Below are 12,880 nucleotides of genomic sequence, written 5' to 3' on the forward strand. Positions count from 1 at the left end.
CTCAATGGAGGCCTGAGCGGAACATTTGCACTCTGACTCAGATAGCAGTACATAGACTAGCAGGCTGGAGTCAAGAAAGACCACAGCGACAGGAGTTTTACATCGATTAAAGACATAATAAAGATGGCTGCCATTAAAGGGATGGCCGTACTGCCCAGGGCCACTAATCCAATCAGAGGGCTCGGGGAGGATGAGCTAATATAAGAGCAAGAGAGCGTGGGACTCAATTATATACCCCGCTCCGCTGTTCTCCTCTGCTGTCCTCCTCCCCTCTCTTCTCTTTCAGTTCTTATTGAATCTCATACCCTCAGTCCTTATTGAATCTACATACCCTCAGTCCTTATTGAATCTCATACCCTCAGTCCTTATTGAACCTACATACCCTCAGTCCTTATTGAATCTACATACCCTCAGTCCTTATTGAATCTACATACCCTCAGTCCTTATTGAATCTCATACCCTCAGTCCTTATTGAATCTACATACCCTCAGTCCTTATTGAATCTACATACCCTCAGTCCTTATTGAACCTACATACCCTCAGTCCTTATTGAATCTACATACCCTCAGTCCTTATTGAATCTACATACCCTCAGTCCTTATTGAATCTACATACCCTCAGTCCTTATTGAATCTCATACCCTCAGTCCTTATTGAATCTCATACCCTCAGTCCTTATTGAATCTCATACCCTCAGTCCTTATTGAATCTACACTACCGTTCAAAAATTTGGGGTCACTTAGAAATGTCCTTGTTTTTGAAAGAAAAGCACATTTTTTGTCCATTAAAATAACATCAAATTGATCAGAAATACAGTGTAGACATTGTTAATGTTGTAAATGACTATTGTAGCTAGAAACAGCTAATTTTTATGGAATATCTACATAGGCGTACAGAGGCCCATTATCAGCAACCATCACTCCTGTGTTCCAATGGCATGTTGTGTTAGCTAATATAATTTTAAAAGGCTAACTGATCATTAGAAAACACTTTTTCAATTATGTTAGTGCAGCTGAAAACTGCTGTTCTGATTAAAGAAGCAATAAAACTGGCTAGTTGAGTATCTGGAGCATCAGCACTAGTGGGTTCGATTACAGGCTGAAAATGGCCAGAAACAAAGGACCCTCTACCTTTTCTCCCCCTCTATCTTTTCTCCCCCTCTACCTTTTCTCCCCCTCTACCTTTTCTCCCCCTCTACCCTCTCTCCCCCTCTACCCTCTCTCCCCCTCTACCCTCTCTCCCCCTCTACCCTCTCTCCCCCTCCCTCTGAATGCAGTCTGTGCTGATAGTTGAGGCTGGCTGAGATGCAGTCATGTTGATCAGAGAACGTCACACTCAGAAAACTAGCGGTCGATTCTTAGCAAAAGCATTTACTGTGTGTGCAATGTCAGACTCGGTTTGTCAGCACTAGTTGGGTTCGATTACAGGCTCAAAATGGCCAGAAACAGAGGACTTTCTTCTGAAACTCGTCAATCTATTCTTGTTCTGAGAAATAAAGGCTATTCCATGTGAGACATTGCCAAGAAACTGAAAAATCTTGTACAAAGCTGTGTACTACTCTCTTCACAGAACAACGCAAACTGGCTCTAACCAGAATAGAAAGAGGAGCGGGAGGCCCCGGTGCACAACTTAGCAAGAGGACAAGTACATTAGTGTCTAGTTTGAGAAACATACGCCTCATACGCCCTCAACTGGCAGCTAGTTAGAGAGAGGGAGTTAAAAACCATAAATGGAAAATGGAGGGGTAGCAGGACAAGAACATGTTCCATAATGACGGGAGAATGGATACACCCTTTTCAGCACCCCTTAAATGACAGGAGAATGGATACACCTTTTTCAGCACCCCTTAAATGACAGGAGAATGGATACACCCTTTTCAGCACCCCTTAAATGACAGGAGTATAATTATGGGCATTCTTTGATTTACAAAATGAAATGGTCAGCCACACAGAGTGTGTGTGCGTGAGTGTGTGATTTTGCAGTCTCAGGTCTTAATGTGGAGTGGGAGAGGCAGGACTGGCCTGTAATGCTAGCTGATCTCTATTAGCGACCAGTGGAGCAGTTTATTCTATTTCAACATCAAACACACACACACATACATACACACAAACATACGCATACACACACTTTGCCATCTCTTACAGGTCTCAAGGTCTGTAACCTCAGGCCCACCCTCCATCATTCAGTGGTCCGTTTGAAGCAGACATTTCCTGGATGGAATATATAAGCCAAGGTAATTGTGTTCTCCAGGCCAAGCAGGCTAGTGGAGCAGAGAGGACTCTGTCTTTGTTCCTAAAGGGAGGATACGGCCTTTCATTTCCACGACCACTGAAACAACATGAGTGTCCACTGACATCACACCACAGGCTTTCCGATTCTAGAAGATTTTACTAGCAATGGCCGTGCTGTGTGGTAGGGTCACTTTCCTTAACTGACTGTCACTCTGGATAAGAGCATCTGCAAAATTTGACCACTGTGTGTTATTCTGTCGAGTGACGTTTATCCTTTGTGTGTGTGTGTGTGTGTGTGTGTGTGTATACTTACATGTATGTGTGTCTGGGCTGTAAGACTACGTTGATTCTGTCACGGGTAGACTGATTACATGAGTGTGAAAGCATGGTTGTTGAAGGCAAACTAAGACAGACAGGTTCCTGACACTTATTACTGTGCCGGTCTAAGGAGGGACTTCAGTGGGATTAAAACCGTGTTGATCCAACATCCTGCTCAGACAAGACCTCTCTCTCTCTCTCTCCCTTTCAGTTTCTTTCTCTCTATCTCTCTCAGTTCCTGTCTTTTTAAGGTGCCCATCTCTCCCTCTCATTCTTCTTTCTATTTCTGCTCTTTCCCCCTCTCTCTCTGCCCCTCTACTTTTTCTCCCCCTCTACCCTTTCTCCCCCTCTACCCTTTCTCCCCCTCTCGCTCTGCCCCTCTACCCTCTCGCTCTGCCCCTCTACCCTCTCTCTCTGCCCCTCTATCCTCTCTCTCTGCCCCTCTACCCTCTCTCTCTGCCCCTCTACCCTCTCTCTCTGCCCCTCTACCCTCTCTCTCTGCCCCTCTACCCTTTCTCCCCCTCTACCTTTAATCCCCCTCTACCTTTTCTCCCCCTCTACCCTCTCCCCTTTCTCCCCCTCTCCCCTTTCTCCCCCTCTACCCTTTCTCCCCCTCTACCCTTTCTCCCCCTCTACCCTCTCTCTCCCTTTCTCCCCCTCTACCTTTTCTCCCCCTCTACCTTTTCTCCCCCTCTACCCTTTCTCCCCTTCTACACTTTCTCCCCTCTACCCTTTCTCGCCTCTACCCTTTCTCCGCCTCTACCCTTTCTCCGCCTCTACCTTTTCTCCCCTTTCTCCCCCTCTACCCTTTCTCCCCCTCTACCCTCTCTCCCCCTCTACCCTTTCTCCCCCTCTACCCTTTCTCCCCCTCTACCCTTTCTCTCCCTCTACCCTTTCTCTCCCTCTACCTTTCTCTCCCCCTCTACCTTTTCTCCCCCTCTACCTTTTCTCCCCCTCTACCCTCTCTCCCCCTCCCTCTGAATGCAGTCTGTGCTGATAGTTGAGGCTGGCTGAGATGCAGTCATGTTGATCAGAGAACGTCACACTCAGAAAACTAGCGGTCGATTCTTAGCAAAAGCATTTACTGTGTGTGCAATGTCAGACTCGGTTTGTCAAAGTCTGAGTACAAACACACAGCATCAGGCAGAGTGTGTGGACGTGTTTAACTATACTTGTGGGGACCATCACACCAACACACATCCTTACCCAGTTTAGAGTGGCCAAAACAGAAGACGCAGCCGTCGGCTCCATTCACCACAGACTGAATTACCTCAGCTACAGTACCAGCACACACCTCCGCCTAGAGAGAGAGAGAGAGAGAGAGAGAGAGAGAGAGAGAGAGAGAGAGAGAGAGAGAGAGAGAGAGAGAGAGAGAGAGAGAGAGAGAGAGAGAGACAGAGAGAGAGACAGACAGAGAGACAGACAGAGAGAGAGAGAGAGAGAGAGAGAGAGACAGAGAGAGAGAGACAGAGAGAGAGAGACAGAGAGCGACAGAGAGAGAGAGAGAGAGAGACAGAGCGATAGAGAGAGAGAGAGAGAGAGATTATATATTCACTTTATATATGATCTACCTCACTTGCTTTGGCAATGTTAACACATGTTTCCCATGCCAATAAAGCCCCTTGAATTGAATTGAATTGAGACACACAGAGCGAGAGAGACAGAGACAGACACACAGAGAGAGAAATAGAGAGAGAGACACAGAGAGAGAGACACAGAGAGAGAGAGACAGACACAGAGAGAGAGAGAGACAGAGAGAGAGAGACAGACACAGAGAGAGAGAGATACAGACACAGAGAGAGAGAGATACAGACACAGAGAGAGAGAGATACAGACAGACAGAGAGAGAGAGACAGAGAGAGAGAGAGAGACAGACACAGAGAGAGAGAGATATAGACACAGAGAGAGAGAGATACAGACACAGAGAGAGAGAGATACAGACACACAGAGAGAGAGACAGACACAGAGAGAGACACAGAGAGAGAGAAAGGAAAGTTCAGTGGTGATCAATCCCAAATGGGACTAGGGGATGATTTGAGAAGGGCAGACTACTTATAATCAGATCTCTACCTGTGATGCATCATGGGAGAAGGCAGCGTCAAAGGCAAACATCTTAGGCGGGACCTGATTGGCTCCTCCTCGTTTCTGGGGGGTGTTCCCTTTTGTCTGGTTGGCTGAGGGCTCCATTATGGTCACTTGCTTCTTCCTGGTGTCCACTTTGAGGAAAGAGCTGGACTCTGCTGCGTCTGAGGAAGTCACAGGACACACACGAACCATCACCTTCACCTGGTGGGGGGAACAGAGGACAAGAGAACTCAGAATCACTCCAGAACAATAAGTGGCACGCCCTGACCATAGTAAGCTGTTTATTCTCTATGTTGTTTGGGGCGTGATAGTGACTAGTAGAACCCTACAGAGACCCGTAGAAACCAGTACCCCAGTAGAACTCAGTAGAAGCCCCGTAGAAACCAGTACCCCAGTATAACTCAGTAGAACCCCAGTAGAAACCAGTACCCCGGTAGAACTCAGTAGAAGCCCAGTAGAAACCAGTACCCCAGTAGAACTCAGTAGAAGCCCAGTAGAAACCAGTACCCCAGTAGAACTCAGTAGAAGCCCAGTAGAAACCAGTATCCCAGTAGAACTTAGTAGAAGCCCAGTAGAACTCAGTAGAAACCAGTACCCTAGTAGAACTCAGTAGAAGCCCAGTAGAAACCAGTACCCCAGTAGAACTCAGTAGAACCCCAGTAAAAACCAGTACCCCAGAAAAACTCAGTAGAACCCCAGTAGAAACCAGTAGAATCCCAGTAAAAAACAGTAGAACCGGGATAATCCTGTTGTTTCATTCATGGCGTGCTGAAAACCTCCCCTGCGCTAAATAGTAGTTCTTAGAAGACAGGCATCAACACCTGCACCCTCTCCCCCCCTTCCTCTGTAAGACATCAAAGCTTTAAGTGGAGTGATTTTATTTTAGCTCTCTCACCTCTCCTTCCTCTCCTCCCTCTCACCTCTCCTTCCTCTCCTCACACACGTCAACACTCATATTGTTGTCACACTTCATTAGTGTTGTAGTTTTTAATCGAGAGAAAAGCAAAACAGCTGACAGATCTCCAAACTTTTCCCAGAGTTCCTGCAGGTTCACTTATCTACTTCTTTATTCTCAGAATGATCTGTAGAGAGAGGGTGGGGTTAAGGGAGAAGGGGATATAGGGAAGAAGGAGGGATTGAGGAGAGGAGGGTAGAGAGAGTAAGGGAGGAGAGGAGGAGCATGAACGAGAGAGAGGGACCAAGGGAGGAGAGAGAGGGGGGATAGGAGAGGAAGGGAAGGGAGAAGAAAGGGAGGAGAGAGAGAGGGGAGGATAGGAGAGGAAGGGAGAAGAGAGAGGGGAGGATAGGAGAGGAAGGGAGAAGAAAGGGAGAAGAGAAGAGGGGGATAGGAGAGGAAGGGAAGGGAGAAGAAAGGGAGAAGAGAAGAGGGGGGATAGGAGAGGAAGGGAAGGGAGAAGAAAGGGAGGAGAGAAGAGGGGAGGATAGGAGAGGAAGGGAAGGGAGAAGAAAGGGAGGAGAGAGAGGGGAGGATAGGAGAGGAAGGGAGAAGAAAGGGAGAAGAGAAGAGGGGAGGATAGGAGAGGAAGGGAAGGGAGAAGAAAGGGAGGAGAGAAGAGGGGAGGATAGGAGAGGAAGGGAAGGGAGAAGAAATGGAGGAGAGAGAGGGGAGGATAGGAGAGGAAGGGAAGGGAGAAGAAAGGGAGGAGAGAAGAGGGGAGGATAGGAGAGGAAGGGAGAAGAAAGGGAGAAGAGAAGAGGGGAGGATAGGGGAGGAAGGGAGAAAAAGGGAGAAGAGAAGAGGGGAGGATAGGAGAGGAAGGGAAGGGAGAAGAAAGGGAGGAGAGAGAGGGGAGGATAGGAGAGGAAGGGAGAAGAAAGGGAGAAGAGAAGAGGGGAGGATAGGAGAGGAAGGGAGAAGAAAGGGAGAAGAGAAGAGGAAGGGAAGGGAGAAGAAAGGGAGGAGAGAGAGGGGAGGATAGGAGAGGAAGGGAGAAGAAAGGAGAAGAGAAGAGGGGAGGATAGGGGAGGAAGGGAGAAAAAGGGAGAAGAGAAGAGGGGAGGATAGGAGAGGAAGGGAAGGGGAAGAAAGGGAGGAGAGAGAGGGGAGGATAGGAGAGGAAGGGAGAAGAAAGGGAGAAGAGAAGAGGGGAGGATAGGAGAGAAAGGGAGAAGAAAGGGAGAAGAGAAGAGGAAGGGAAGGGAGAAGAAAGGGAGGAGAGAGAGGGGAGGATAGGAGAGGAAGGGAGAAGAAAGGGAGAAGAGAAGAGGGGAGGATAGGAGAGGAAGGGAAGGGAGAAGAAAGGGAGGAGAGAAGAGGGGAGGATAGGAGAGGAAGGGAGAAGAAAGGGAGAAGAGAAGAGGGGAGGATAGGAGAGGAAGGGAAAGGAGAAGAAAGGGAGGAGAGAAGAGGAATATAGGATGAAATGAGGAGAGAGAAAAGAGAAAATAAGGATGCAAACTCAGATCTATGCTGTTGTTCCCACCACCTCAGAGACCAAACATGAGTAACCGTTAGAAGAGAGATTCCGCTGTAAACTGCCGCCAATTGTTGCTCTGGGATGAAGTCGAGACACATTTCCCAAACACTCTGTCTTTTAGAAAGGACGCTCCCGAACGTTTCCCAAAGCCCGAATTACAGCCAGGAATTACAGCCGATTAAAAAAGAAGGGAGAGACGTGAGCTGAAAGCAAACAGAGTACACAGCAGATAACTAATACATCGAGGAGATTTGAGCCTCGAGGACATGAAAGCATGAGTCTGGAATGCGTTGAGTTGCGTAACAGGATTGATCAGCCGAGGAGAACACAAACACAACACTTTCACCATGAACGCAACTCAGCAGGATGCTGAATGCTAAAAAAAACATGTCAAATGAATAACCAATGGGGCGAAAGTAAAAACCGTGTGTGTGTGTGCTTGTGTGTCTGTGTTTGCGTGCATATGTGTGTATGTCTGTGAGTGTGTGTATGATGGATCACCCCTCTCCTCTGTAGAGGGGTAGTAAAGGTAAGATAGCTTCCTTGTGAAGCCTGCAGTAAATTGGTCCCAGCAGCAGTAAGATGCCATTCCACAGATCTCCTCTCTGCTCCCATAAAAGCAGCTCATTAAAACATTACAGGAGATTCTCTTTAACAGTGCTTCTAGGGGAGACACACAGAGAGAGACAGACAGACAGAGAGAGAGAGTGCTTTAACAGTGTTTCTAGGGGAGACACACAGAGAGAGACAGACAGACAGAGAGAGAGAGTGCTTTAACAGTGCTTCTAGGAGAGACACAGAGAGAGACAGACAGACAGAGAGAGAGAGAGTGCTTTAACAGTGCTTCTAGGAGAGACACAGAGAGAGACAGACAGACAGAGAGAGAGTGCTTTAACAGTGCTTCTAGGAGAGACACAGAGAGACAGACAGACAGACAGACAGACAGACAGACAGACAGACAGACAGACAGACAGACAGACAGACAGACAGACAGACAGAGAGAGAGAGAGAGTGCTTTAACAGTGCTTCTAGGAGAGACACAGAGAGAGAGACAGACAGACAGACAGACAGACAGACAGACAGACAGACAGACAGACAGACAGACAGACAGACAGACAGACAGACAGACAGAGAGAGAGAGAGAGTGCTTTAACAGTGCTTCTAGGGGAGACACAGAGAGAGACAGACAGACAGACAGACAGACAGAGAGAGAGAGTGCTTTAACAGTGCTTCTAGGAGAGACACACAGAGAGAGACAGACAGACAGACAGAGAGAGAGAGAGAGAGTGCTTTAACAGTGTTTCTAGGGGAGACACACAGAGAGAGACAGACAGACAGAGAGAGACAGACAGACAGAGAGAGTGCTTTAACAGTGTTTCTAGGGGAGACGGTAGAGCTTTATGTCTGTCCCATCTGTCTAATGGAAATTAACGTTTTTTATTCAAATTGAAAATAATGTTATATACTGTTTACGTTTAATATTAAAGTTCATATTCAATACATATATTAATTACAGGCTATTCATTATAAATGCCCTCTATGTGGCTGTTGTGAGAATCAAATGTATAACTATGGTGTTGGGCCGGCACCATGCTACAACTGGGATGTGAAAGTATAGCCAGTATTTAAGCTGATGATTGTGATAGACACAACAAGAGTCGTTCCTCTGGTTGCATCACTATGCCATCAAAATGAGCAGGGAACAACAGGAAGGAATGTCTTCCAGAGAGATAAGAGAAGGGTGTGTGTGTGTGTGTGTGTGTGTGTGTGTGTGTGTGTGTGTGTGTGTGTGTGTGTAAGTAAATGTACCTGCTGGCTGTCTACTATGATGAGAGTAGAGGTCTAACCCTGGTGAGTACATTTTCAGGTCAAAGACATCATATTAAATTCAAAGATCCTTTGCTATATAACACACACACACTCCAGAGCATCCAGCGCCCTATCCTGACCCCAATAAAAAGGTCCATCACATCAGTAAGTGCCTCGGGGGAAGGATTTCAGCGGTGCGCTCTTCCTGAGGCCTAACTCATACAGGGTTTTGACTAGACGGGATACAGCATATGTCAGAAATGACCAGAATTTATGTTTTATAGCAGGTTAGGAGAACTTATGCAGCAGGTTAGGAGAAATAGGTTACGGTTAGGAAAGAGGTTAGGGTTAGCTAAAATGCTGTCTTCCTGTCTCTGTGGGTAAGCACACAACTCCTGATTACACAGCACTTCAGGACATATACAGTGCCCTCAGAACGAATTCACACCCCTTGACTTTTTCCACATTTTTCTGTGTTACAAACCAAATTTAAAATGTATTAAATTGAGATTGTGTGTCACCGGCCTATACACAATACTCCATAACGTCAAAGCGGAATTATGTTTTTTGACATTTTTACAAATTAATAAAAAATATAAAGCTAAAATGTCTCTAAGTATTCAAACCTTCTGTTATGGCAAGCCTAAATAAGATCAGGTTTCGGCCCAGGGTATACTCCCGGGCGCTGTGTCTCCGGTACGCTGTTTCGGCCCAGGGTATACTCCCGGGCGCTGTGTCTCCGGTACGCTGTTTCGGCCCAGGGTATACTCCCGGGCGCTGTGTCTCCGGTACGCTGTTTCGGCCCAGGGTATACTCCCGGGCGCTGTGTCTCCGGTACGCTGTTTCGGCCCAGGGTATACTCCCGGGCGCTGTGTCTCTGGTACGCTGTTTCGGCCCAGGGTATACTCCCGGGCGCTGTGTCTCCGGTACGCTGTTTCGGCCCAGGGTATACTCCCGGGCGCTGTGTCTCCGGTACGCTGTTTCGGCCCAGGGTATACTCCCGGGCGCTGTGTCTCCGGTACGCTGTTTCGGCCCAGGGTATACTCCCGGGCGCTGTGTCTCCAGTACGCTGTTTCGGCCCAGGGTATACTCCCGGGCGCTGTGTCTCCGGTACGCTGTTTCGGCCCAGGGTATACTCCCGGGCGCTGTGTCTCCGGTACGCTGTTTCGGCCCAGGGTATACTCCCGGGCGCTGTGTCTCCGGTACGCTGTTTCGGCCCAGGGTATACTCCCGGGCGCTGTGTCTCCGGTACGCTGTTTCGGCCCAGGGTATACTCCCGGGCGCTGTGTCTCCGGTACGCTGTTTCGGCCCAGGGTATACTCCCGGGCGCTGTGTCTCCGGTACGCTGTTTCGGCCCAGGGTATACTCCCGGGCGCTGTGTCTCCGGAGCGCTGTGTCTCCGGGGCGCTGGGAGGGTGCAGTGCGTCCTATGCCTGCGCTCCGCCCGAACCGGGCGAAGGTGGGTATTGAGCCTAAGGGAGAGGTGCGAGTGGTATGCACCAGAACTCCAGTGCTCCCCCACAGCCCGGTCCATCCGGTGCCTTCTCCATGCACAAGGCCTCCGATAGGTATCCTCCTTCCAGAGTCTCCCGTCACTCCGGCGCTGCCAGAGTCTCCCGCCTGTCCGGCGCTGCCAGAGTCTCCCGCCTGTCCGGCGCTGCCAGAGTCTCCCTTCACTCCGGGGCTGCCAGAGTCTCCCTTCACTCCGGGGCTGCCAGAGTCTCCCTTCATTCCGGCGCTGCCAGAGTCTCCCTTCACTCCGGCATTGCCAGAGTCTCCCTTCACTCCGGCGCTGCCAGAGTCTCCCGCCTGTCCGGCGCTGCCAGAGTCTCCCTTCACTCCGGCGCTGCCAGAGTCGCCCGTCACTGCCAGAGTCTCCCATCTATCCGGGCCCCGCTGCAAGAGTCCCCAGTCCGAGGTCGGAGGCGAGGGTCACCGCTCCAAAGGCACCACTTAAGTGGGCCAAGACTATGGTGGAGTGGGGTTCATGTCCCGCGCCAGAGCCGCCACCGAGGACAGATGCCCACCCAGACCCTCTCCTATGGGTTTAGGTTTGGTCAGGGCGTGATTTGGGGTGGGCATTCTATGTTGTGTATTCTATGTTGTGCATTCTATGTTGTGTATTTCTGTGTTTGGCCTGGTATGGTTCCCAATCAGAGGCAGCTGCATACTTAGGCAGCCTGTTTTCCCACTATGGGTTGTGGGTAGTTGTTTTCTGTGTCTGTGTTTTACCATACAGAACTGTTTCGGGTTTTCATTTCTTTCTCTTGTTCTTTCGTATTCAGTGTTTGGTTCTATTTCATTAAAATATGGACACTTACCATGCTGCGCATTGGTGCGATCTTTCCTACTCCTCCTCAGAAGAGGAGGAAAACCGTTACACACACACATACATATGTATACATATGTATTTCTCTCTATACCATTTGTATTTCATATACCTTTGACTATTGGATGTTCTTATAGGCACTTTAGTATTGCCCGTGTAACAGTATAGCTTCCGTCCCTCTCCTCGCTCCTCCCTGGGGTCGAACCAGGAACACAACGACAACAGCCACCCTCGAAGCAGCGTTACCCATGCAGAGCAAGTGGAACAACTACTCCAGGTCTCAGAGTGAGTGACGTTTGAAACGCTATTAGCACGCACCCCGCTAACTAGCTATCCATTTCACATCACATCGTTACACCAGCCTAATCTCGGGAGTTGATCGGCTTGAAGTCATAAACAGCAGAGCTGCTGGCAAAACGCACGAAAGTGCTGTTTGAATGAATGCTTATGAGCCTGCTGGTGCCTACCGTTGCTCAGTTAGACTGCTCTATCAAATCATAGACTTAATAAAAAACCCATAAATGTAGCTTTAAATATGTAAATACCAAGGGAGTCATCTTACTTAATTATATTGATCAAACAACAAAAATGTAAGATCTCTCTCCCTCAGTCGCCTACTGTATGCACATCAACAACAATGAATAGGATCAAATGTAGTGAGGGATAAACCCTCTCAAACTTTTTCAGCGTGTGGTAGTTGGCAGTCAAAATTGCACTGATACGATGGGGAGATGTAGCCTACTCGCCCTGGCTGTCGCAGCCTTCCTGCTTATGTCCAAGGCATAACCTATATTAGAGACAACTGAATGGGATTTACCAGCTTACTTGTCTTCCCATTTAATCGATGCCCAATACAATGAAGAGATATGAGCTAACTATGGATAACAGTCGTTGAAGTTCAGCATAGCTAGCCAGCAAAGTTGAGTATCATTTATTTCTAGCTAACCAAATGACATGCAATTTGTAGCTAAAAAGTTTTTGGGGGAAAAAGTGGGTGCCGTTCACCCACTCGTCCAAGCTTGTACATCTCATCCCAGCTAGCTACTAACAACGTTATGACTTGTTGGCTTTGCTAGTTTGATTGTGTTGAGTCCCGCTGTACTGTTGTCATGCATTGACTGCATCAACCTATTCTCCCAACACTTCCCGACTCTACATAATAACATTTTGAGTCAAATATAACCTATTTTTAAAATCTCTTATCAAAGTTGGTTTTGTAGCATAAACTCAGAATGTGATATTTGGGAGAGACATTAAGATTGTCTGTTTGTTTCATATCTGCTAAGTAGTTAAAACACTGTCTGTTCCACTTTAAGATGCAACCAATACTACCGTCCTGCTGAAGACAACGGTAGAGAAATGGTAATAGGCTCTTTGTTCAGCTTAAACATGGTGGGTGAGAGAGAAAAGGAGGAGGAGAGGCTGAGAGAGGTTGAGGGAGAGGGATTGGGAGAGGGTCCATTAGTAGTCTATTTGAGTGGGAGCACTTGTCTCTCTCTGCAGTGATCAATTCCCCTGACGCAACTCCTCAGACACTGGAGCCACTTAAAGTGGCGACCCGTCATTCAGGGCAGGTGGGGAAGAGACCATGTATTATTCTGTTGGTTTGTTTGCTCCACCAAGATGTACATGCTAAAATAGTCCCTGGTCACTTATACCATATCTATCTCT

The 12,880-nt window shown here is 48.2% G+C and overlaps 1 protein-coding gene across 1 annotated transcript in view; it reads right to left on the minus strand.

Annotated features, from left to right (window-relative positions):
- Nucleotides 1-12,880, minus strand: part of LOC112242486 (kinesin-like protein KIF26B) — a gene marked incomplete at its 3' end in the record, with an annotated part of 214,475 nt that overhangs the window by 34,136 nt on the left and 167,459 nt on the right. The window contains 2 exon segments of the mRNA XM_042319261.1: nucleotides 3,755-3,848; nucleotides 4,619-4,834. Coding sequence (XP_042175195.1) covers nucleotides 3,755-3,848; nucleotides 4,619-4,834 — 310 coding nt within the window.

The sequence above is a fragment of the Oncorhynchus tshawytscha genome, unplaced genomic scaffold, assembly GCF_018296145.1.
Source record: "Oncorhynchus tshawytscha isolate Ot180627B unplaced genomic scaffold, Otsh_v2.0 Un_contig_1824_pilon_pilon, whole genome shotgun sequence".
Classification (NCBI taxonomy): Eukaryota; Metazoa; Chordata; class Actinopteri; order Salmoniformes; family Salmonidae; genus Oncorhynchus; species Oncorhynchus tshawytscha.